General features: G+C 45.1%; 1 protein-coding gene across 3 annotated transcripts in view; it reads right to left on the bottom strand.

Annotated features, from left to right (window-relative positions):
- lnx1 (ligand of numb-protein X 1) overlaps window positions 1–26629 on the bottom strand; it is a 54801-nt gene that overhangs the window by 9432 nt on the left and 18740 nt on the right. For 2 of the 3 annotated variants that reach the window (XM_055045789.1, XM_055045788.1), the window contains exons 2-4: window positions 25606–26108; window positions 5393–5640; window positions 2345–2500 (exon numbers count right to left, since the gene is read on the bottom strand). In XM_055045789.1, coding sequence (XP_054901764.1) covers window positions 2345–2500; window positions 5393–5640; window positions 25606–26015 — 814 coding nt within the window. In that variant the 5' untranslated portion in view covers window positions 26016–26108. Of the gene's footprint in view, window positions 1–2344; window positions 2501–5392; window positions 5641–17889; window positions 18616–25605; window positions 26109–26629 lie in introns of those variants that run through there. The other variant, XM_055045790.1, reaches the window with a different exon arrangement.

Genomic DNA, 26629 nt, shown 5'->3' with positions numbered 1-26629 from the left:
ACTTGCGCAAGCCCAGAGAATGTTTTCCGTGGCTAGTTGTCCCGCGTGACGTTTGTTTCATTAGTCACATTCAGTCCATCGTGTGTGAGCTGCGCTCTCGGGAAAACCCTTCAAGTATCCAGCGGATAATTACTTTGGTGGAGATGAATAAGTTTTAACGAGCAAAAAAAAAAAAAAACTTGACAAAATTGCGAAAGCAGCCAAAGTTTACGATTCAGAAATGCTGTCTTCTTTTGTGGTCAAATAAAACGCGGCGCAGCTGTTATTGTGAACTGAGAGGAGAGGAGGACGGATGGCGGCGCGCTGACGCATTCACTGTTCGCGCCTCGTCGGTGCAGCGTTTGCTTAAAGAGCAGCAGAGAACGTTCTGAAACTTTGTACCGGCTCTGAACATCCGGCCTGAGAGGCCATCTTGGTTCCTGAAATCCTCGCCAATTCTCTTTGACGTTCACGTCCGGACCTTGGCTGAGCTGTTCTGATTCACGACGACGTCACTTTATGTCGGTTTATACCAGTTTCCGAATAATTTTTCTGTTTCAAAACTTTTTTTTTTCTTCTTTTGAACAAACTTTATGGCCCCAATGTAACTCCATAGGTTTATAACCTACAAGTCCTATAAAATACATTCAAGCTTGTGGTTCCAACCTGGCAAAATGTGAAAACGTCCGATAATTTCTAATGAGATCATCTTCTGCTGTAACTGTGGTGATGACCAACTCTCAACACACACTGTTGGACAGTCGGCATATGTCTGGAAGATGCACTTGTCTCCTCCCTCTTGCGCCTTTCTTTCTCCTGCATCCCAACCTGGAGTCTTTGTGGTCGCCCCGTCACTAACACAGGAGGCATATTCCCCATCCGTTTTGAGAAATGTCTCTCTCCTCCTCTTATTCCACAGTGGAGCGCCTCCCGTCTCCAGTGGAGCAGCCTTGGCGGTTCGTTCCACTCAGCAATGCACTTTCTCCTTTCCAGAGTCAATATTTTGTCTTTATCACAGCAGATCGCTCCAGGGGTGCAGAGCACTCTGACTGGGACCCTGGAGCTCTTATGTAACCTCTTCCTTTCTCACCAGCGCACACCATTTGAGTTTCTCGCTCCATCTCATTATTTCTACACCTTGCACGGAGGCATTTTAGTGCCATTATTTACGTCTTTTATATCCTTTTTTCTTCTTCTTCTTTTTAACAAAATCTGGACCCATTTTTACCGGATCTTTCTCTTCTTCAGTCTTGTTCCTCTCTCCTGGAGCATTCGATGAATATTTAATCCGTCCTCTCAGCCTCCTCGGCGATGGCCTTTGAGAATCATCTACTCCCAAGTCATTTGTCATTCATCATTCTTGCGTAATGCCATATTCCTTCCCCGCATCCCGCCGCGCCGCACCTCAAGCTCTACATAACGCTCCATTACAGATGACTGTAGTCCTTCCGCTTTGTCATGAAAATGCCTGAGCTGTGGATCTTGCATTGTATATTGTTTTCTTTTCCTGCGTGAAGGGTTACAGAGGCGCGCGTGGTAAGCGTGGCCTGGCTCGGTTCGCTGCTTTCACATGGATGAGTCCAATCTGAAGGCGTGGATGACGGGATGCAGGGTCACCAGCTGCATTTCCATCGATTTTCAAATTGGAATTACAAAAATAAATTTGCTTAATGAAAACGGGACAATTCTTTAATTTGTTTTTTTTTTAATAATGTTTTTCAAATATTTCAAAGTTTCCGCATTGACATAAGTTGGTTTTTTGACTCCATTAAAATGTTTATATTTTGCAAAATTGCATTAGAAATACTTTTTTTTTTTTTTTTTTTTTTTGCATCACAGAAATCATGTGATCAATGACCAGATGTTACTTTCTGGAATAACCTCTTGCACTGCTTTTCTTGATCGTTGCGCCTCTTCTTAATTTTTCCTTTTCCTGGACTTGCTCAATCACATTAGCGGCAGAGTTTTGCCTATGTTTGTGACGGAAGCGCAGCTGGCGAGGACGCAGATGAAGAGATGGAAAAGAACAGCAGAAGGTGGAGAGGCCCGTCATCTCCAGTGACCTCGTCTATACCATCACCATGCAAAACGCCCCAGGCTGCCACTCTCTGCTCTCATCCCTCTGTGGTGATGCACCAGCGGCCTTATGCAACGTGTGGCTGAATTATTCAGGAAACATATGCTTCTGCTGTTGCACCCAAGGCCCAAAGCCATGTCACCATTCGTCACACAGCTGATTGAACATGGCAAATATAAACATTCGGAGCCACATGCGCTTCCTGCTCCCTCCGGCTCTCTCTCCAGTGGCCCTTCAGGAATCACAGAGATCGATTTGAAAGTAAAACAAAGAGTTTGTGCTCCGTACCTTCTGGCGGCACGCTGGAGTTCCTGGCATTGTCCCGCTCCTCGGAGGTCTCGTTGCTGACCGCAGTCCCGCTCTTGGTCCTCCGCAGAACGCTGAACGCCCGGTTCAGTCTCCTGAAGGAGCGGCTCCTCACTGAGGAGCGGTCAAAGTTTCTGACTGCAAAAAAGAAGAAAGAAAGAGGAGGGGGGGGAGTAGACAGGGTCTTTATAAAGGACTTGACTTCCAAACATGTCCGGACATGTCTGACTGTGGCTCTAATCAGACTTCTCTACCAGAGAACCGTGTGAGCTTGTTCCAACAAGTTCTGCAGAGGAGCTGCAGTACCGGTCTGAAGCAGGTCAGGAGAGTACGCATGTCTTTTAGAGCTACCTGAGCAGAGAAATAAACAGCAGAAATGCCCAGTTTCACTGGTCCAACATGTCATGTCATATATATTTTTTTCATTCTTGAGCTTTTCTCAAAGCAAACCCAAAGTAAGTTTGAGGCCCTGAACCCGTTTTGACAGCCCTGTCGACAGAGCTGCATCCTGGTGTTCACAGCACCAGCTGTTCCTCCTGAGCTCCGAGTGGCAACTTGGCAGGAAAAACACGCCACGCTGCTGCCGTCAATATCAGCAGTTGGATCCCAGCACTGTCAGTATTTCCAGTTTGTTCGGGTGAACAACAAACGCCCGACTGAGGTTAAAACTGGCTCAGGATATTAAAATGAGTGGTGCTACTGTGGCTGCAGGGTATTTAAAATGATTAATCAACAGTTTCACATGATATTCTTTTCTCTCTTTCCCCAGCATCAAAACAGACCCCACCTCCCCAACCATCTGTCACCTTCAGAGTTTTTATTAATTCATCCATATCCGTCGTCAGGCAGGCAGAAGTCCATCCGACTGTCCAAGTATGTTACTGGCATGCAGAGTGTGAACGCATGCCACTGGAGGCAGAAAAGCTGCCTGAATATTAAACCATATAGGAATCCTTTTGGGGATTATGATATTTCCACACACTGACGCTAAGATGACTAATCAACAAATGCAGCTGTGGAAGATATTTTCTTTTTACAGGGGTAGCGTTTGACACGCACATAGAAGCATTTTATAGCACAATGCAGTAATTATGAACTGCAGTTTCTATGAAACATTAGGTATAACTCCAACAAGCCTTAAAAGAAATTAAGAAATTCTTTAAGAATCTACTCCTTTGTCTCCTCTTCAGCAAAATATCAACGACTTCCTCCTTTAAGCCGTGAACGTTCTTCAGAGCGACGGACTGGGAAATAGATCAGCAGTAGGCGGAGCTTTGTATGAATGGGTGGAGCTTTCTGGAAAATAGGAGGAGCTTTGCGAGATGAAGCGCTTCGGCACCTGCGATTGGTTGCCAAGGATTTCTCTCATTCTCATCCAGCTACATAAACTGTGAAGCTTTTGCAGTTTCAACAAATGCTGCTCTTTTTTGTCAAGTGGAGGCGCTTGTTTGACTTTGTGGGTCTTAAATGAATAAAGCCCGTCTGAGTACCGGGCATAGCTGCACGGTCGCACAACAGCAACTGTGATGTAATACAACACGGAACCGAGCGACTACGCCCAACACAGAGCATCGCAGAGAGACTCTGATTTGGAGAGCGGAGGTGGACGGAGCCGCTGGCCCAGCTCCGGCTGCTCCGGGAGCAGAGGCTCCGCAGCGCCGCTCCCTCCCTCTGCGGCCCCAGAGAGACGCGAGGGCTTCTGACAGCCGCATTACTCTTTAAAAAGCGCCAGCGGCTGCTGGAGCTGACAGCTTGTTCAGCAGTTGCGGCGCGGCTCGTGGAGATGGCGGCGGCGGCAGTGCGGTGCTCAGCTGGCCCAGCTGAAAGTGCTGCTGCAGCGTCATTTGGCGTCGCCGGCTCTTACGTTAGGAGAGCAGGGAGGAACTCTCCCGACCGCCTCCTGCTAGCACAGGTGGACGATAATAATAATAAAAAAAAAAAAAAATGGAGGGAGCACTTCGATGGCGTCACCAGGCATTATCACACGCTCGCGCCGGCTATTTTTAACCCGCCTCTCATTACCGTTCTCCTTTACAGCGCAGTGTTCCTGCCCTTTCAGTGACTTCCTCTCTCTTTGACTTTCTCTCTTTGTTTCTCTGCTCGTTTCCTCAAGTGGGATTTTTTATGGATTTGTGAAGAGAGAAAAAACACAAAAAACAAAAGAGCAGGGGAGCTAATTGGTTAATAGGATTTCTATCAGAGGGCATTAGAAAGAACAAGTGTATTTGGGAGCGAATGTGTGCCCGGCTAAACGGCAGCAGTAAATACATGTTAGATTGAAGATTACTGCCGTCTTCTTTTGATTTGTCCAGTACCATGCAGGAACATTAGAAATATTCGTTTCTTTTGAGCCGTTACACATTTTGTCGTCGCACAGACACAAACTTTAATGTGTTTCATTGGGATTTTTAATGTGATAGATCAACACAAAGGAGTGGAATATTTGTGTGTTTTCTCATTTTTCATTCATTTTATGTATATATTTCAATAAAGAGTCAAACTTAAATACTAGCGCCATGTCATTCTGAACGGAGAAGTGGTTTCATCGTGCTACGAAGGCTTCGGTTGGTCAAAGTTGATGGGATGAAGGAAGTACATATGAGGATGACAATATATCTGGGTGTTAGAATGGCCCAGTCAAAGCACAAGCCTTGATTCTCAAAACTTACAAATGAATGTTTTAGCTTGAGTCATGCAAATAGGCAACATGTTCAGAGCTGATAGAAACTTGCAGCTGCAATGACACAGAAAGCTGTTCAGAGTTTAGTTTGGAAGAAAAAAAAAAAAAACTAAAAATGTCTTTCCGTTGAACTTCAAAGCTGCTGATCGATCACACAAAAACCCACAGTAAATAAAAAATTTAAAAATGAAGTTTTCAGGTGCAACATCTCAGTGTGGACTAATACTTTTGTAACACGCTCTGTCTGGGTAAGCAGATGAATCACACACACACACACACACACACACACACACACACACACACACACACACACACACACACACACACACACAGCCTTTTCTCTCACTCACTCTTCTTGGAGCTGCTGCGAGCGGCCAGGCTGGTCATGCTGCCCGACTGGCTGTTGTCCTCCATGCTGGGGTCGAACGCTGGGTTGACCAGGCCGGGTTCGTCCGAGAGCAGCGCCACGGCGGCGGAGGCGGGGCCGTCGCTGGGCAGCGTGGCGACGGTGAGCTCCGACGTGCTGTCCGTGCACTCGCCCTCCTGCGAGCGCCGCTTCCTGTCTGCGGAGAGTCCATAGTGGGAGGCGCCTTTACACCTGCAAACAGGAAGTGGAAACGGCCCGTTATCTCCAGGCTACAGTAAAGCCGTCACTTTACATATCAGATGGAAAGCACCTGTGAAAAGTTTTGTTTCTTAGTTGTTGTTTTTTTTAGGCCTGGGCTTTGACTAGGCCATTCCAACACCCTCGATAAAGCCATTTCATTGTATATGTAGCTGTAAGTTTAGAGTCATCATGGCGCTGGAACATTTACCTCTACAGGGCATCCCAACATCATAATGCTGCCACTGCCGTGTTTAACTATGGTAGTAGTTTGTCGGATTAATCGTGATGGATTTAGCAATCGATAAATCGCTGACTGGAGCACACAGATTTGTCAAACCGTGTTTGTCTGAATTAAAATTCGATGAATTTTGCGACTTATCAACACGTGAAAAAGTCAGAGGGGTGCTCTCACAGGGCGCCGTGTCCGGACGGGGCAGCGAGACCTGATGATGCGTGGCGGCGTGTCCGCCCACTGAACCTCAGGAGGAGCCAGTCGGAGTGAAAACAAACAAATTTCTGCTGGCATTTATCGAAAAGGTCAGCTTGTTAACAGTGATGCGAGCATTTCTCACAAAGACTACTCGTCTGACCTTAACACTTAAACAACACACAACCTGTACACCAAAATGAGACAACTTTTCCTTTTCTCTTTTTTTTTTTTTTTTTTTGATACTTTGACATTGAATCCAGGTCTCTGTGGATTTCCCACGGGAATCACTTCAACAAACCACTGAGAGAGAACTGCGCTCTCGGCGGCTTCCTATTTGCATTCGCATGCAGACTAAACTTTCCCAGCGTCGCTGACAGTCGACCGAGTACAAACGCAAGAGAACAGCGGCTGGCGAGGAGGAGCCGGCGGCGGATCTGAATGTGGAACAGAAATGGGTTTGATTGTTGTTACTCAGAGAAACAAATCTAATTCTTCAGCTCCAGATGTCAACAACGGCGCAGCCACATCACACGCACAGACGTCTTTATCTCCCGCGCGCACAGCCATCCTCGCTCGTCCATAAAAGGCTTTGCACTGCCACAACGCAAAACTGCGAATGTTTGTGTGCGACTGGAGCGTTTCCCCCCCCGCCGCCGGTGGGGGCGTGGGGTTGTTGCATCGCGTTGTGTTGTTGGGAGAGTTTCCCTCCATCTGTAAGCCATAAAGGCTTCATCAAGAGGCAGGAGAAACTCTGCCTTGTCTCTCCGGCTGTCTCTGCGGAGCCATCAGCGCAAACATTAACTCGGCTTTAATGAGCTGGATCCGACCCAGGCTCTGCTTCACCGGTAGCTCAGACGAAAAAAACAAAAACAAAAAACACAAGTGGCGTGGCAGAGTTGGGACCGTGGGGCACCCAGTGGGCGCCACGTCACCAGAAGCATCGTTTTGTCTCCATTACAGAGCTGTCTGAGCAGGTCATGCTCTCTGTCCACGTCGCACAGGGAAAATCATTTCATCTAAAACCAGGCTCCTATATCTCAATTGTAGCCACAAGTCAGATATAACATTACACAAAGCTGAAGTGCCTATCGATCGCTTTCACTCTGCACTCGACTTCACGACATGCTGCATGTGTGTGTGTGTGTGCATGTGTATCTGTGTGTGTGTGTGTGAGTCTCGATCATTCTTTAAGTAAATTGATAACTACCAACAGCGACATGCCACTTAATGAAGTGATGTGGCCCGATAGATCAATATTTGAACGGACAGGCAAAGAGAGGGAAGACGTTTCAGTCGCTGCCGGAGAGGATTTAAAATTGAATCTCACAGCAAAATGCAGCATGTTCAGGGTTCCCACACAACCTGAAAATGTTTGCAGGATTGTTTTCCTATTCCGGGAAATCATGTACAAGTATGTTTGTTTATTTTGGCAAGCAGGGCGACTAAGAAGATAAACTTAGTTGTGCTTTTGTCACATTTTGCATAATCAGAAGAAGCTCTGTAAATATATGAACCAACTCCCTCGATGATTTAAGTGTTGGCTTGCGAAGATGTGGAGGTAATAAAACGAGTTTCAGATATTATTGCTGTTGTGTAATAACTCCTTTTCATTTTGGGTTCTATAGAAGATCACCAATATCGTCAACAGACAATGTATTGATAAAACTGCCCATTGACAAACTGTAAAAATATTCATAAAAACCCGTCTCCATGTTTGATGTACTAACATGTAATAACATTCAACATTTTTACAAATTGATATAATTTATTAAAAAACAACTTTGATTTTATTGTGTGCTCAATATTCAAACACACAATTGTCATTGCTTCAATTGTAAACTATAGAGGGCCACATAAAAACTTGATTTGGCCCCGGGGCCTCGAGTTTTGCCCTGTAAGCTTTGTTACATTAAACATATATTATATTTGTTATATCAAAAACATAATAAACTGGATCTCAGGTCTGAACTGTTTTTCAAATCTTTCTTAATCGACCTATCAACATAAATAAACTTTTTTTTTTTTACCGTCCCATGGAAACGTTTTAAGAGCGATTTCGTCTTAGATTTGTTTCTTTTTTGCAGTCTGACTATTCCAATTTTGACAGATTCAGATTTTAAAACGTGAATCATAAAAACGAGAAACATGTGCATGAAGGTTCTCAGTAGTTTTGACTCCAGCAGTTGTACATCGTAGCATATTTTCTTTTTAGTAAACAAAAAAAAAAAGAAAGAAAATTCATAAATCTGCAACACCTCTGTTCCTCTACCAGTACATCAGCCAACAACATTTTACCCATCCCCTATGAATTATTAACTTCTTAAGCTTATATTTTCAGCTTTATGAACCCAGAAAGGGGATAAACAGAGGCGGAGATGAAAAGAAACACTGTTGTGCTTTCTAGCAAAGATCATGTCCAAATTTGGCGTCTACTTTGTCGCTTTTAATAGTGTCCGGAGTTTAAAAAAACCCACACTGGTCAACAGCCAAAACATTTTCTGGGGTTTTTCAACTGTTTTAGGGTCATGTTTGATGTGCTGAGTCCAAAAATCACATCGGTTTTGTTCAATCGGGGCGACGTCCTGAACTGCGGATGCAACACGACCATCAAAACGCACGACTTGTTCTCCCGTCTGGGTCGGTTTCCTGAGGATCGACGAGCAGGAGGAGATGAAGGCGTGATGTTCAATTCCCATGTACTTACCCTCATCAGTGTTTATTATACGATTTACACAAATCCACATTTGTGACATTTAATTAACACACTGTTTTCCCCCATAAAACCTTCTTCAGATTAGAAAATGAACTGATAATGTCACACAAATTGAATCAATTTAGTTAGAAGATCAAATTTCTCTAAATCAAATAGAAAAAAAAAAAAAAAAAAAGAAAAAAAAAAAAAACCTGACCAGATGTGGATGTTAGTTTTGGATTCAGCGATACAAAATAGTCCCAATTCGGTTGATAAAACAAAGACAACTTCCAAAAAATATCTATTTTGTAACCCAGTGCAATAAAACCAAAAACTGCAGCCTTGCACCTGGAATCACATTTATTTTCAAAAATATCTCTGCCAAATATGGATCCAACACACCCTGAGATGTAAAAAAAAGCCCAAAATAAACACATTCCTCTCTTTTCAAACAGATTTTTGTGCATAAACTGCATAAAAAAACTATTCTAAGTTGCCATTTTCTTGATATATTTTCAGGAATTGATCACAGAGGGGCTCATTAGCACCGCTGAGGCCTCGACTCAGTTATCACATCATCTCTCTAAATCCAAGGATCTGTCGCAAGATAAAGAGCGGAGACACATGCTCATCCTTCCAAACGCTCCTTCCTCCTCTTCCTCCCTGTCCCTGTACAATAACAATTACCCATAATGCTTCCAGTGATGTGGCGGCCTTCCCAACGCCTCGCCCCTCTCCTGGAACACAAACATGCTGTGCTCTTGCGACGTGGTATAAAACACCAGCTCACTGCTCATCAAAGCCTGTGAGATTCTCCAATCCTCTTTAGGGGTGAGTGGATTATCCGTTCTAACCCAAATACACGCTCCGCTCCCTTACTGCGGCGGACAATCGCGGCTGTTCGCCCTCCCGCCGAAATGCAAATCACCCCCACTGACGCGACGACTCAAAAATCAACGTTTGCTTCGTTGTTCTGAGCAGGTTCTGAGTGACGTAAACGTGCTTCCCGTCTCCGTTCTGTCCTCTCACTCGTCGTGTAGTGGTAGAGGCGACAGCCACCTGTTTGTGATGCAGCCTGGCTTTCATTTGGGTTCTTCAGGAAATATTCCCAGCAGCGCCTGATGTGTGAAAACGCAGGAGGAAATGAAGGCCTGAAGGAGGCCCGCAGGTTTATCTCAACACAGAAAGTGAGAAATACAGTGTGTGTGCGTGTGAGTGTGTGTGTGAAAGGCTTTTTGAGACATGTGTTGAGGGTATTCTTAGAACACTAATGAACGTGGGGACATGCAAACACAGTTGGAGATTTATCCACTCATTAGTCAGTTTAGAGCTCGCGGGATGGTTGTTGTTTGCAGCTCAGATTGTCTTTACCGAACTGCCGCAGGCCAGAAAACAAAACAGTATATGTTTTTTAATATTAACATAAATGCAAAAATATAAAAATGTTCTGAAGCTCAGTATGAACAACATAGGGAAAAGGCGACGCTGGGAAACAGGCAGAATTTATTAGACCTCGGCGTAAACCGTGGCGTTGCAGAACGTCTGATCTGCCTGATTCAATGGGAGAATACTATCTTTCTCAACCAGCTGTAGGGTAAGACTCAATTGAAAATCTTATACAATGTTCTCGGCATAAAAAACTGGACTGGGTTATAGGGAAGAGCGTATTGCCATGAAGCAGGCAAGCCATTTTTCTACGAGAACTCTTTCCTAGAATCGGGAGCTTCCTGGGGTCATCGTTGTCTCTGTACATTTCTACTGTAATTACTAGACTGAAAAAAACAACAACACGCACACAGTGTCCCTCATCTACTCTCAAGTTGTTATTCTCATCTTACGAAAGCCATCATGGCAGCATCCGCCATGATGGCTGCAGCCTCAGGCACCTGTCTACTAATGTCTTATGTTCTGTCTTTCTGTTTGCTCTTTGGATGGGCCGTCCTGAGACGAGTTTTGTTGCGCTTTTGTACGACAATAAAGGCAAATTCTGTAAGCACCAGACCAAAAACGAATTACGAATCAAGAGTTGATATTTACCTCTGGAAAAGTAAAAGAATCCAGTCAGACAAGTTTAAACTGTGAACTTGTCTTAACGGCAACCGGGTCTGAAATCCCCGACGTCGGCCGACAGCCAAAAAATAGAGAAGCTACTTCGGTTAGATCCTTATTTTTAGCTTCATGCTGTTTATGTTCAGAGGCACAAATAGAAACAACCACACCTCCTACAATCACTAACAGAATGGGACGTCATGTGTTTGTGCGGAGGATGTTTCTTCGGGACTCGTCTCTCTGGCTTCATTTTTTAAATACCAGTGAATGTCATAGACATCCACCGAATTGAAAGTTATGATGATTCAGTTTCACAGTGTATGCCCTGTGACATGATCAGCAGTTACGACTGAAAAACGAGGCGGTAGCATCGTTACGGCAAAGGGACGACATCACAGAACTCTGCACTGGCAAAATCCCTTCGTAATTTGTTCCACCATTCTGCTTTGTTTCATTGACACTCTGTATAAATCATAAAGGGTAATCGCTGTCTTATCGCAGCGACACCAGAATCCACAGTGACAATCAAAACAAACACACCTGTACATATCCTCGTAAAGTTGCCAAAGAAGACTGCTACTTCCAGTTAGACAATAGTGATCAAAGGGAATGTTCAGAATCTCTGAAATAAGCATAATTTATTTATGCTGTTCCCTACTGCATATAAAACTCACCCGGTGTCTTCATTCAGTATAAATCCAAACTACGAGGCTCGATGAAGAGGGACTTAAAACCAAAGCTGATTTGTAGGACCTTAAGACAACTCCAAACGCTAAAATGTCATTGTGGTTAACGTAAATACTACTTCATAAGCCTTTAAGCTGATAGCCACTGTCTCCTACTTCCATTCTCCGTGTGAAAAATAACTGGCTTGTGCAATGCTAACATGACGACGGTTAATGGATCGTAAAATTGCGTTTGCATAAGAGGCTTCTGAGACGGGAGCTGTTTCAAATGCTAGAAGTCCACGATGACCTTTGCTCCTGTTGGACAAGTCGTCGTCTTCAGCCTAAGAAACAAGACGTGCTAACAGTTACGCACGGCTGCTAAAGAAGCCCAGGTTCAAACTATTGCTTTAGGTTTGATTAAAGGAAAACAGAACGATTGAGGCCAGAGCGACACAAAGACACGGTAATCCAGTTAATGATGAACCAGGGGAGTGTTAATCAGATGATGCGCCCGTGTGTTGATTGGATCCGCCTGCTGTGAGGGGTAATCCCATCTGCTGCATGATTTACGGGGGAGGGGGAGTCAAGACACGGGGAGAGGGAGCAGTCAGTGATGTGGAAAAAGAAAAACTGACTTGTCAAAAACAGACTTGCACAGTGTAAGCCAGGAGCCGTTGGGTGTGACTCTTCATCTCCTTTGAAAGGGACTGTGTGCCGGAAAGAAAAGGAAAAAGTGTGGAGCCGCAGATGAACCTTTGTGTTGAAATTTTCCATTGTGCTCTGGTGCAGCAGGGAGCAGTCGGACAGGTTTGGCATGCTTTATGCAGCTGATTGTTTTACGGGCTCAGCAGATAGGAAGTCCGCTCTGCCAGTCAAGACCAGGCCCAGAACCCTGAGTCATCTTTTCCAGCCAATCAATAAGGGTGATCATCAGTTGAGCCCTGGGCCCATGATGAAGCCGGAGGGGTATTTATGCAGCAGTTTACTGTGTCAGTGTCTGGTTTCTACCAAGTAGGCAATCCCTACTACAGTCTCAAAGTAGTTCTTTTCTCTCACTGAGGTGCCAAGTGCTCTAATTGTCATTTTCAATACATCAAAGCGTATGATCATAGAGAATCCCCACACGGTCTCTGTTCCCACAGTGCTCTCTGCACCTACAATCCCGCATTCTCGCTTTACCACACCAGCCCAGAGCAATGGCTGAGTTTTCTCCTTTCCTTTCCAATGCCATCATGCCTGCAACTCAGCCCGACCCAAAGCCCCGGCGGTCCGCGGGGCGCCGCTCACGTGAGAGATTAACTCCACGCCCGCTCTCCCCTCAGCTGTCAGTTACGGTCTGCTGCCCACCAGGCGAGCGCGTACTCAACCTTCCTGCTGCAGATTAGCCTGCTGCACACACGGGGTTGAGGAAGTTGTTTCGTTCAACACGGTGTCAAAGCCTCAGAAACCCCATAAACCGCAGCCAGAGTCTGAGCCAGCGAGAGGCAAAGGTTAACGGAGACGCAGTCCACACAGCCTCAGTGACAGGTCTGAGAAAGTAGGCCGCTGGAGGTGAACGATTCAGCGCAGATTTGAGCGCGTGCTGCACTGCGCAAAACAAACACGTATCGAAGTGTAGTGAGGCGCTTTTCCTCCGGCAGAACAAAACTCGGTGCCATCTGTAAGCCTTTTCCTCACACACCCCCCTCACCTTGCTCCTTGTGCCGTTTTTTTTTTCTTTGCTTGAACAGTGACAGGTCTGAGAGGAAGGCTCTGCTGAAGTAAACACTCTGACCTGCTGTTCGCTTCTGCTTCTGAATAAATGAATTCATATACTCTGTTCTATTTCGCAGAGTACAGCGTTTGCACGTGAATTGTACGGGCTTTAAATGTTTCCAGATGTGTGTTTTGTCCTTCGGTTTAACTTTCCTTCATGTAGTTTTTTATATCAAAGCATTTCCATGCATGTCAGTCGTGGAAACACAAAACTTTAACAGAAAAGAATGGGTGGTTTTAATTGTTTTTGTGGAAAAAAACTAATGTAGCATGTATTTAAAAAAATAATAAAAATTAGTGTCAATTACAGCTGTATGTTGCTTAAGATTGTATAAATACACATCCAGAGACTGACATTTTTGCCCATTCTTCTTCGTGAGTCAAAGAAGCATTTTTCGTTAAGTTTAGGCAAAGATTCTCGTTTGGATTTTTCAAGACTTTGACTAGGCCGGTTTAACACTTCGAACGGTTCTATACCATCTTGTTTGGTGTTGGGTGTCGAACCTTTCAGATCTCAGTACTGAAAGAAAAACTCAACCAAAGACTGAGGTCACAGACTTTCAGAGCATGAAGATGGAATCATGGAACCGAAGGGAAACGACTTCCACCTGGAGGAACGTCAAGGTGGAAGTTCAAATTTAGTAAGAAATATCAGATAACATGACTTTCTCCTTTTACATTACAGTGATGTACTACTTCATGTCTGTTTTTTCACATACACTCCATGAAGGTTTTAGGGGGTTTTGTCGGGGAACTTTAACAGGGTGTGACATGTTATCTGCTGTGTTTGTTAAGTGCCTCATTACGCCCGTTGCATGTTGTCTTGTTTGATTCTCTTTTTGCTCGTAGACCTACTTGCTCGGCATGTGCTCATGCATAAATAAGCACTCCCATGACAGATTCACAGAATTAGCTTCCTACAAGCAAAGGAATAATTACTCTTTTTTTTCTTTCTACTTTCAAAGGAACCCGATTCTTCATCTCAGCCCCTCCCTGCTGGCTTTCAGGTATTTTTGGTTGCAATATAACAATGTGAGCTCCAGACACAGGGAGCAGGGATTAATACTTCGCCCAGACGATAATCTAATTAGCAAAACCTCCTCCTGACCCCTCGCTCCCCGCTGACCTGAGTCAGACCCGAGGCCGGGCCGGACAAGGCCTGGCCGGCATGGCGCCCCACCACTCCTGACATAAACAAACGGTCTGCATTGTTCAGACTCAACGAGCGCGCCGCTGTCAGCGGGGAAGGGGGGCCTGGCTAATCCCGTCAGCACGCGCCCGAGCTGAAGATGCCGCCGGAGCTGGCGCTGATCAAACGCCGCGCAGATGCGGGCTGAAAGGACGGAAGCTAAGCTAATCGTGGCGTTTAAGACATCTCAGGCAACGGCTCAGGAGTGAACTTAGATTAATCACGAAGGCTCTACAGCGCCGCATCGTCTGTGTCAAAGGAGCCAAGGGAGGGCTGGAAGAAAGGGGAAGGAGTCCAGCGGAGTTTATGAGTTGGGAGTAAAAGCAAATCCCATACGGCAGTAGATTCTCTCTCTCTCTCCTCTTTGTGCCTGTGCTGCGTTCTTGTCGGCTGGTGCTGACAAAGGGGAAGCTTTTTATCACAGGGAAACGTTTATTTTCCCCTCACGTTGTAAGTTACATCCACACGCAGACTGTTTGGGCTACATAACAGGAGCTTGTATGTTTGACGGAAGAGGGGGGACAGAGACTCTCGCTATCCCCGTCCCATGCAACATAATCTAACTGTAGCAAAATCACTTAACACCAGAGAGGCACAGTGAAAAGAAAGAGAGGGAAGATGAAGAAAATGGAGGAGGAGGCTGCATCTGTGCAGGCAGAGCTGGAAGCTGCTGCTGCTGCTGCTGTCAGCGTCGTGGATAAAGACGAATGGTGTGCCACCGCTCTCCAGCCAGGCAGAAAAACACCACGTCCGCTTTTGTCCGCTCCTTGTTTCTCCCCATGTCATGTCATAATCAGCGAAAAAAAAAAAACAAAAAAAAAAAAAAAAACGCCACACACAAACCGTCAATACCCACTGACCCTGTTTGAGGGTTTAACACGCCGCCAACGGGCCCCTGACGGGTTCATTTGAAGTCATCGGAAAGTGACAACATATTGGGGGGATGCTGGGTGCCGTCGCCATGGCAGCCGTACGCATGGCCAGATGGAGGGAAGTGACCTTTCACCCTCCTGTCTTCTCTCATCTACAGTAAGCCACCTTCTGCTGCGCTTCTCGTCCACTTTATTTTTACCCTCCTCTCAACTCAGTCCACCGTCCCTCTTTTCCATCCTCGCTTTTCATATTTCCTCGGCCTCCGTTGCTGTCCAACCGCAGGCTCCCCGGCCTTTAACTGCCCCCAGAGGGGGTAATTCTGTACGTAGACGAGAATAAAAGGAAAAACTGTGGATTTTGTGGAAAGGCGCCCCATTGTTCCAGCGTAACTCCAGCGCTTTGACGGCGCGTTTCCGTAGAACTGAAGAGGAGGAGAGCAGAACCGACTCGGGGATCAGAGCGCTTCGACTTCCCTTGGAGCTGCTGAACGCAGTCAACACTGACTCCCACACAATGAGAGTCTGGGGGCCAATACGCAGCTCACAGCAACGCTCAGACGGGAGAGGAGCCAAGAATGAAAGCACTTTGATATACAGTTCAGAGATGTGAAAGGACCTATTAGATGGTCTGTTAATTATGCAGGCCGACTAGAGTATTGAAGAGGAGTCTGAATTCCAGGCAAATTTGCAGGTATTAAAAACTGAAAGATTAGTTAGTTTTCTCTGCTTGTAGGATAAATATTAAACCACTGAGGGTCGTTTCATGTACAAAGATGTGAACTCAAAACACTGCCAAGCCGATAGGGAGAACATTCATAAGTCGGACCAGTGAGTGTGAGTTTGCTTTTTGCCACACATTATCGCGGCGTATCTTTTGGCATGAAGTGTCATGTGATCTTTGTTTGAGACTCTTATTTTGTAGTAAGAAAGGAGATTTCTAAACTTATCATCAGGATGGCTGACGACCTTCCATTGCATAATCGTTGCTAAGCGTTAACTCTTCTAGAGGGGCAGTTTTGTGTATTTTACAGACACTTAGTGCCAGTTTTTTTTTTTTTACCACAACCAAGTGTCTATGCTATCTTCAGTTGTTATAAAATTGCTTTATAGCAACATTTTTACTAGAGTTGCGCTGAGAAGTAGCTCGTATGAAGAGCTCAGCAGATTCGCAGTTCCACGAGGTATTTGCTAATTGCTGCCAGCTAGTCTGAAGGAGCTGAGACTGTTGCTACGAGGATCTAAGCTAATCGTAGCGTTGTGGAAATAGTCGGTGCTTTGTGAGAGAGGAAAAGCTTGGGCACCCCCGAATGGTTGCCACAGGAGAGTCAAGGATTTGTCAGTCGTTCATGAAAGAATCAGAGCAGCACTCCAGGTATGTTTTTTGAACATTACAATACGATGTAACGCTCAATAAAGTAGATTTCACATGGCACCCGCCATTTAATAGAAAATAAACAATGATAAAGAGAAAAAAAGAATTGAAAAGAATTTGTAAGAATATGACAGGCTAACCGTTATCCGCTAATAACACAATTAAATTATTATTAGCTTTTTCTGGCGTTATTTTACAATTTTGACTGAATCTGGATTGCATCTGATCTTACATGTAAATACAGATTTAAAACACTGTGACTGTCCTTACTAAAGATTGTTTGAGCCACAGTTTAATGGGCAATAAAACCTTTTTAAAAACAGAAAAATGGAGCAAGACTCATACTTACAAAACCACCATAAAAGTAGAAACAAATATAATATAAACGTTATCTGATCTAGTCAAACATGGATGGGTCCATTTTACTCTGTTTATCCATTCTTTAACACATACTCTGTTTTATGAAGCTTTTACTCTGCATCACTAAAGTGTTAACTTGTCAGCTAAATGTATTAGTGAACCCTTTGTAGCTTATTTATGAAATATTACAGTTTTCAAAGACACTGTCAAGCTGACTGGAGAGTATGGTGAACCAGCCAGTGTGACTTCGCTTGTGTTTTTGTTTTGTTTTGATAATTACCCCCCCTGCCCCTCGTCAAAGGCGACGTTGTGCACAAAGATGTAAACCGAGAACGGTCGACTGTACATTTTTAATGCCGATGTGAAAGTCCCTTTCCACAAACACGAGCTCAAGTTACAAACATCCAAACACTCGACAGGACTCGACTTCCGCGCACACGGCACTCGAAATCCACAGTTCTGTGCAAACGCGTGCAGACACTCCTCTGTCCACCCCACCTCCACCGCCCGGTCCATGCCAGTAGTTAGGCACTCGCTCGCAGAGAGAAATACAGGAAGGGGAGCGATGCCCTGCTGCAGTGTCGCTCCGTAGCATCCGGACGAACCCGTCCTGGACAGCGCAACGCTCTGCCTGCTGGTTGTGCTGCATCTCCGGCTGGACCACAGCTTCCAAGCAAAACCCCCAACAGCATCAGCAAACCACAGACTCTTCACGTGACGAACCCGAATGTAAACACCGGCGGAGTTCATGAACACGCAAGGGTGGTGAAAGTGAGAGAAACAAGCAACTGGATGGATGGATGGATGGTCAGTGGATGGGGGGGAAAGGATGCAGGATGAGTCTTGTACTCACAGTTCAGAATAGAGGATGTGCAGGTTGCCCAAATTGTCTGTGTAGTTGGCTGGGCTGAGCCAGGGCAGAACCAGGAGCAACAGAGCCTTCATGGTCAGCCGTCACCCGCCCCCCCCAAGCCCTGCTCTCTGGTCCCTGAAGCTGAGCCTGTCTCCCCCTCTCCCCCACCGGCCCCCTCCAATTCTGCGACCCTGGCCGTTCTGACCCCCACCCCCCACCCCTCTCTCTCTGTTCCCTCACTCCCTGCTTTCCTTCAAACAGAAGAGCTCTCAGATGTGATTTAATCCTTCACTTCCTACCTTTTCAATTCCCTCCCCCTCTCACTCTGCTCTTTCCCTACTTCTCTACTTGTGTCTGTGTGATCTTCTTCTTTTCTTCTTCTGCCTCAGGCTGGCTGCCTGGTCATCTCAGCTGCAGAGCCAAGTGGGCAGGCTGCCAGAGGTTGAAGACGGAGCAGAGGAGGGGGAAAAAAAAAAAAAAATCAGCCGGAGCAGGTGCAGAGAAGAAAGAAGAGGTCCCGGTTGTGGCAAAGGAGGAAAAGGAGAAAGTGCAGAAAGAAGAGAAAGGGGAACCCATACAAAAGGTGGCACATTTGGAATACAATTTGAGATGTGCAGCCCCTTAATCTGCTCTGGGCACTGGCGAGTTGTAAGAGGATTTGTGCCCGTATGCACTGTGAGCGGGTGCGCGCGTGTGTGTGTGTATGTCGGAGAGAACGGCGCAAGCTGTGACTTATACTGCAGCAGAAACCACTAAAGAGAGGACAGGGGGGTGGTGGGGGATGGCGCAAACCAAAGCAGAGGAAGGAGGGGGGGGGAGCGTACTTTGTACTCCTCTATTTGGCTCGGCCACGTTCGCATGCGCTCGGATCCACACATCCACACACACGCGTGCGCATGCACACAGGTGCCGCTTCTGCATTCACCTCCCCCTGGCTGGAGATGTATCGCTCCTGCAGGGGTGGGAGGGTGAGAGAATATGTTGCTTTCCGTTGCCTCACCCCTGGTTTACAGCGATGGACTGCTCCCAGTGCAGCAGATTGGTCTGATCGCTTAAAAGAATCTGCCGACAAGCGTGGAGGAAAAAAAAAAAAAACAGAGAGAGAGAGGCAGAGTACCGCCAACACAAACCGGTAAATCAATACGCTCTGCTGGGATGGGGTGGGTTTGTCAGAGTGGCATGAATGAGACAGATGAGGATAAAAATGATAGGATATGAAGCGTGTCTGTACTCAACCGAGGGAATTCAAAAAGGTCTAATATTCATCCTTGTATTTTAGGGAGGAAAACTGAACGAAACACCGGAAGCTGGGTTAAGGCCGCACTTCTTGGTTTGATTGATCAGGTAACCAGGAAATGACAAGTATTCCTGGCAGCAACTTAAAACTTCAAGATGCATTTTAGTTGGAAACTGAAAGGATGTTTCATCTCTCTGGTCTGCTTCATTTTCGTTCCATATTTTGCAGAAAAGCAGCAGGGAGCCATAAAGTTAAAAGGTTCTCATAGATCTAGCATCTCCGATTGTGATCTCATTTGAGCACTTTTTTGGATAAAATCCAGTGGAGCCATTCGTCTCTAGCGGTTGCTTATGTGAAGGTCTCAGGTTTGTTTGAGACAGCATAAGCAGAACAACTGGAACCCCCACAACAAACCACACAGGTCAGGAGCAAATCTACTAAGACGTTTAAAACAATATTCCAAGCTTTTAGCGTCTGACAGAAAATGGATCCCAAACACACCACACTAAAACATACTGGCGCCACCATCAGTACAGTTTCCTTCATAAGGGAACAGGGAAGATGGTCAGACTTCATAGAAAGATTAATGAAGTCCTGGAAGAAAACTTGAGAGAGAGAGAGAGAGAAAGAGAAAGCAAAAGATTTGGGACTGAGGTTCACTTCCCAACACAACAACAATTCTTAAGTTGAATGATTTAGAACCAAGTATATTTTGTGTTACAAATGTCCATTCAATCCAATTAAGAGTCTGAGGTAAGACTTAAAACATAGCTGTTTTACAAAGAATGGACAAAAGAGTTACACGCAACTGTACCAAAATTAGATACTTGTAAGTACTGATTTTGTAGACAATACGTCGTACCGCTCTGTGTTGATCTGTCACATAACACACCAACTAAATTAGTTGATGTTTCTGCTTGTAATAAGATGAAAGGCAGAAAAAATTCAAAGGGCAGGATTACCTTGGCCAGGCAGTGAACAAATCTTACTTTTTCTCACCGCTTCATGTCTTCCCCGCTTTTCCTATTTTCACAATGCCGTCCGATGGCCTTGAGGAAGTCATTTAGCCAGTCTAAACACCCAGTCTGATTAAATATTTCATAGATGAAGGTGGTGTGGTTACGGGCCAGTGTGCATTAATGTTAATGGCCGGGTGCGAGCAAAACCGCGGCATCAGTTGTCCTGTGGTATTTGAGCGACGAGACCACAGGCCTCGCAGGAAATGGAAAACTAATTGGATTGTGACAGGATGCAGTTCTGGTGAACAGAAGCCGGTCTGCCCCAGAGGAGGAATTGTTCAGCAGCAACTCAGAAAAACAGCATCATGACGTACTCGTGCACTCGTGTTCTCGCACTCAATTACACCTTTCCATTTCCCGTTTGTAGAAATGGTACCTCACACTGACAGAGCGTCACAGTGCCGGTTTTCCATTCGCTACGTTGAAACTCTGGGCAGGAAATCACTGGAGAAAAGTCCTCATCATCTTCCTCTAGTGAAACTTTTCAAAACTGAGTTGCGCTCTATCGGTCCAAGATTTTGACTTCCCAGGATCCAGGTTGAGCATTGGAGCACATCTGCAACACGTCTCAAACTCCGAGGGGGTTTTCTCAGACATACAGTTCGGTTTACTTTGGCCCAATCAGTTAAAATTTGTGGTGAACTTCTGTTTGTTAACTTGTCACTTTTTCTGGCGGTTTGGTTTCTTTCACACAGAGGAAGCTCCAAGCTAATCAAAACCTGTCACTACAAACGACGCCAGAATGTTTAGTCTGTTTATTGGTCAGACCGGTGGTACCAAATATACCCCGATACTGTGTTGTGTACACAAACAATGTAGTCCTTTTTTTAACCAGTCATTTTCCTGGTTACTCTTTCTGGCAAAATTAATCAGAGATCTCGAAAGATGCACTGAGTGCCATCCTTTGTTTCTTAGCTCGCTAACTCTGCTGCGTTGGAGTTTCGACATGATGCGGCTATAGGAAAGCGTTTGGCTCAAGGTTGGTAACTGTGTCAGATCGAAGTCGGGTCACAGTAAATGAGCTGCTCTAGAATTCATTCATTAGTGTATCAAGACCACCTCCTCTAGGTGTGTTCACATCTACACAATCAAACCAGAGTTTGTCTTAAGTGGACTAAGCACAGTTTGGAAGTCCGGTCTGGTGTAGTCCGATCCGGTCTGGTGTAGTCCGGTCCGGTCTGGTGTAGTCCGGACCAAAAACCACACCGACTCAAGGACCAAAAGCCGGTTCTAAAGGCACAAAGACCAAAGTGTATCGTACTAAACTGACTTGGACCAAGTTGACTCAGAAAAAACTCATTAAACTCAACTAAAAGCAAACGGATTCACGCTAAGCAGACTAGAACCAAATGGACTGGTGCAAGTAATGGTTGGGCCAGGCTCAGCGTTAAATAAAAAGTCCTGAGTTCCTTCCTCTGGTGGGAGCTTAAAGTGGAGCCGCTGTTCCTCCTCTACAGGACTCAGCCGAGGATCCGATCAAGATGCCCCAAGTCAGACTCACAACTCACCACGGGGATTACACATCCCTCTGGCCGGCAAACACTTTGATATAACTTAGAGATGGAGAGAGCTGCTGCAGAGGGAGATGTGTGGGATAAGTGGAAGACTGGGGACAGACGAATGGAGTTTAACACCCTCATTGCACATTTCTGTAACTCTCCACAAGGGAATACTAGTTTATTTCACATTTCCATTTCAAATGTTTGTGATTTTCCATTGCTTCTGAGAACTCAAGCTTTTTTTAAACACGCAAGAAAAAGAAGAAAGCATCGGTGCGCTTGAGGCTGTCCCCGAAAAGTCAAATATTTATACTTAAAGCAAGAATGAAAAGACAGAGTAATGTGTAAAACGTGAATATGAAGTTTGAAAAGGAGCAGAACAATATGGATCGAGGATCATTCAAACTAACAAAAAACAGGCTCAAAGAATCACATGCGGTTACATGTCAGTGTACAAAAAAAACAAAAACAACAAAAAAAAAATGCAGTGCAAGCCCCGACAGCACAAACCCAACAGAGAAGATTTTGCTCCTCTTGTTTGCAGTGGATGCAGTCAAAAATATCTGTCTCTCTATCTGAAAGCCAATAAAGGTCACGAATGATTTCATTGGGATGATATCAGCCCGGACCAGATGGCTGCGTCTCAGTCATTACAACTTCTGACCCGCTGCCATATTTTTTTGGGGGCCAGAAATAATGCACTGCATTATCACCGGGATCAAAACACAGGCAGAGAGCAGGGTAGGGTCATGCATGGAGGCCGTGTGACTCGTCTCTCCGCGTGTCGAGATCGAGTCTGTGCAATACGACGCATATCGTGAAAAATCGCAGCCGCAGGAAAATCTATATGACCTGAGCCACGTTTTGTGGCGTACAGATTGAGATGACATTGAAAAAAAAAAAAAGATTTACAACCCCGGATTGGAGGGAAGGAACATAATGAAGGTGGAAAAGGATTCCAAGAGCGATGCATAAAATTGCTGAAAAGTTCGAAAAGGAGCAGAATAATAATGTGGAGGGATCTTAATGCCATCCATCCATCCATCCATCCATCCATCCATCCATCCATCCATCCATCCATCCATCCATCCATCCATCCATCCATCCATCCATCCATCCATCCATCCATCCATCCATCCATCCATCCATCCATCCATCCATCCATCCATCCATCCATCCATCCATCCATCCATCCATCCATCCATCCATCCATTCATCCATCCATCGTTTCTGATGATGTTTGTTGTTTAAAGCAGCACAAAACATTTGAAGAGCTTGTGTTTTAGTATTCTAATCACTCTGTTAAAAAGAATCTCAATGCTGAGATTAGCTCACGTTAGACCTGTCTTTAAAGCTTTCCTTCAGTTTTTATGGATTCCAATGCGCATTTATTTCACCTGAAATTTTAAATAATTATTGGTCAGACCTCATCTGGATTATTCTGCACTAAAAGAAGATACGCATTAAGGAGTCTTTTTAATTTTGTTTTGGTATCTATGCCTCTTTCGACTCAGATAAACATTGAACTTGCAATATTATGGACCCTTTAATTGTGAAAACAAAAAAATTGGGGGTGCAGGGGGAGCCATACCTTTCTTGTGAACCCAATATTTCATGTAAGTGTTGCTAAACGCGTCTCACTACAAACCCGACAACGACAACCTGCGTCCAATTAAACCTATAAATACAAGCCTTGGAATTCATAATAGCAGAACTAATAATCGACCGATGCCTTGATTAGCGTTGCTGTTCCGCCATGGGGGATGATTTGTTTGCTAATATGGTGATGAGACCTTTAGCTCAGATTAGAACCTCTTGCTGAGGTTTAGGTGAAGATTGTTACCGCGCTAAATAAAGAAACCACTGCTATGGAAATCAGATGCAAATGAAAGTCTCCGGCGATTAAATTTGACATTTGCTTGATGCATTATGCAACTTGACTTCTCTCACACCGCAATAACTTCACGGTAATAACACACTTTTTCTCTGTAGGTTTGTCTGTGATCATTAAAAACTCTCCCAAACTCAACAGAGCAGAATTTAAAAGAAACGTGCTTTTTAAAAATTTATTACATTTTAATTCACTGCCACAATCACCGGAGCACGATAGAGATGTTGAAACGGGTTATTCGCCGAGACCTTTTCACATCCTTGCACACGATGCGCTCGGCGATCTCGGCGGACGCGGCCCCGCTCACCTCCGCAGATAACACCCTCTAACTACGGGAGAGCAGCCGAATCCTTTTGGGAGGCAGTCTCAGAGATCCACACCTCATTATGACATCCACACTACACGAGGGCAGGCAGTGGAGAGGAGGCCAGGGGGAGGGAAGAAACTGACAGAAGGAAAGATTGAGCAGAAACACAACAGTGAAGGAAGATTTGGTTCATTTTTTAAAGAATTTTCAAGTAAACTCAAGCTTCTATGCTTTTGGACGCAACTTGAAAGGGAACACCCGCCCTCCGCTTTCTGTTTGGTGAGATGCGTTAATTATCCCAGCAGCACTTGGGCCAGGGAGAGTCTTAATGAGGATTAACGTGAGCGGAGAGAAACCGCCGCGCCGCATTTTAATACGTAAGCAGACGAGCTGGGAGTTTTGATTTGATGAAAGCCCGGTTGGAGGAGGAACTCTGTCCTGCGGGGACAGTAGCTGGTGCTTAAAGATGATGGACAAAGTGAACGTGGAGGGGGGTAACCTACGGTCAATGGCTATTGCAAGTTATTGCGATTTTTGACAGACAAGTGCAGATGGAAAAAAAAAACTGAAAATGGAGAGCAACGAAAGGTTGGCACGCTGGAAATGGGAAAAGTCATTTGATAGCCCTGGTACACACACTGACTGTTTCGCAGCGCCCATTTTAAACATATTGGCACTACAGAAGGAAATTACATTTTATTTAGGAAAATAATCTTAAGTATTTAGCCCATTTCATAGATGCAATATCAAAATGCACCAAACTAACTGCATGTCTTTGGTTTTAAATGTAGAGCCAAGTCTTAACAAAATTCCCCTAAACTTTTCTACTTTAAAGTAAGGTGGCGGCAGAATCATGCTGAGGGGATGTTTTGCTTTAGCAAGGGACAGGAAAGCTGGTAAGTTAATGGCGCTTAGACCGAGTCAGTGCAAGAGCAAAACATGGAAGGCTTGAGGGTCGTTCTTGGGTTCACTTTCTACGGCAACAACCCTACTCAGAGTTGTAGTGCGACAGCTAAGAGTGAATATTCATGTACGGTCTAGTCAAAGTCTAGAGCTAAATGAAGCTGAGAGTTTGTGGAAACCCACCCATGAAGGCTTGTAGCTGCAGCGAGTCCCACAGAGCAGTGACTCTGTGGGATCACTAATTTCACTAAGTTGTGTGGACAAATGCACACACAACTCTGCAGAGTTAAACTGTAAGAATGTTTCAAAAGCATGTTTTATTTCTTTTCTAATTTGTATTCTGTGTTAAAGGGGAAGCATTATATTTTTTCCAGGCAAATAGTGCCATTTTGTAGCACCATCAAGTAACTATGCCACCTTCAGTTGGCATATATATATCACCTGTGACTTGAAATACATTTTACTTGCGGGTCTAAAGCCTTGAATTTGGGCCTCTGTCTCTTTAAGAACCTCCTGCTCTTTTTGAAACTCCACCTTCATGACTCTTCTGTTGACCCTTTGACAACATCTGCTGAGCAAACCTCAGCAATTAGCAAACCTTAGCGGTTTGCTAATTGCAGTTGGCTAGTCTGCAGGAGCCGAGTGAAGGAGGGCTGCTCTGTGAGGCAAAAGCTCTGTGGAAAGTGCAGCTCTGATGAGGTCCATTGAGGCATTTTCCACAGCTGAATAGTTGCAAAAACTCTTAAGAGATTTCTCTAACGTGCACGAAAGAATCAAGGCAACACTCCAGGTATGTTTCAAACCGAAAAGGGATAAAGTATCTGATCACATGTTTTTTGGTTTTTTTTTTTTAATCCTACCTGCCCTTGATGTGGTCTTGCATCTCGCCTCGAGACAGGGTCTCTGTGCAAAACTCAGCGAAAGGGCATGCCACGGTCAGCTTATCCAGCAGCTTATGCACCAGCAGGCTGGGCTTCCTGCAGCTCTGCAGCATGAGGGGCGTGCGGCACACGGGACAGAAGTCACTCTCTAGCAGGAAGCTGGTGAGGCACTCCTTGCAGTAGGTGTGACCGCATGGCGTGTCCAGCGGCATGATGAGTGGCGACAGACAGATGTGGCAGATGAGGTCGTCGTCCACCTCCTCCTGGTAGATGTACTCGTGGTTCTCCTCCAGCTTGTGACTGTGGCCACAGGAGGCGCACAGCTCAACAGTCGGGGAAAACACATCCGAGTCTGTCGGGGAGATGTCCAAAGGGGAAGCCTCCGCCATCGCTGCGGTGACGTCAGGCTAGAGTCTCATTTGAATAGGTTGGACTTGGGATGTGATGATGGACGAGTTGAAGAGGTTGTCAGCAGAAGAGATCTGCGAGGAAGAGGAAAACAAGGTAAACACAACAACGTAGATGTAGTTGGTAATGGGATTACTGTTGTGTTAGCGGAGAGTGGAGAGAGTTGCAATAGTTTACTGAAAATGGAGAGGAACCAAATTTGGACCTCTATGTATATGGGACCAAAATGCAACATTTGTTACATTCTGGTGTGCTTCTAGTTCACGCTACACTCTGCCAAGTGATCCAAACTAATTTACTAAATAATACAACGTTGACACTTTTAATGGATTTTCAGTGCAGCTTTTAGAGCAACTTTACATTAAAAGTGTCATTATTTGCTGAGTGACAATTCAGTCATTCATAAAGACTCCTTCATCGCGTTCATGACATGCTATGTGATGTTTTTGTCAGTGTCACGTCAGTCTTATGCACACCGTGTCAAATAAGTATTTGTGAGAAATGAATAAAGTTGCAAAGAAAAGAACAACCAAATCTTGGCTGTCAGGTTGGGTGAGTACGTTAGTGATCTGACCACGAACCGATAAAACCAGGG

The sequence above is a fragment of the Poeciliopsis prolifica genome, unplaced genomic scaffold, assembly GCF_027474105.1.
Source record: "Poeciliopsis prolifica strain line A6 unplaced genomic scaffold, Auburn_PproV2 SCAFFOLD002, whole genome shotgun sequence".
NCBI lineage: Eukaryota > Metazoa > Chordata > Actinopteri > Cyprinodontiformes > Poeciliidae > Poeciliopsis > Poeciliopsis prolifica.
The sequence above is the reverse complement of the archived record's forward strand: the minus strand, read 5'-3'. Positions and strand labels throughout refer to the sequence as shown.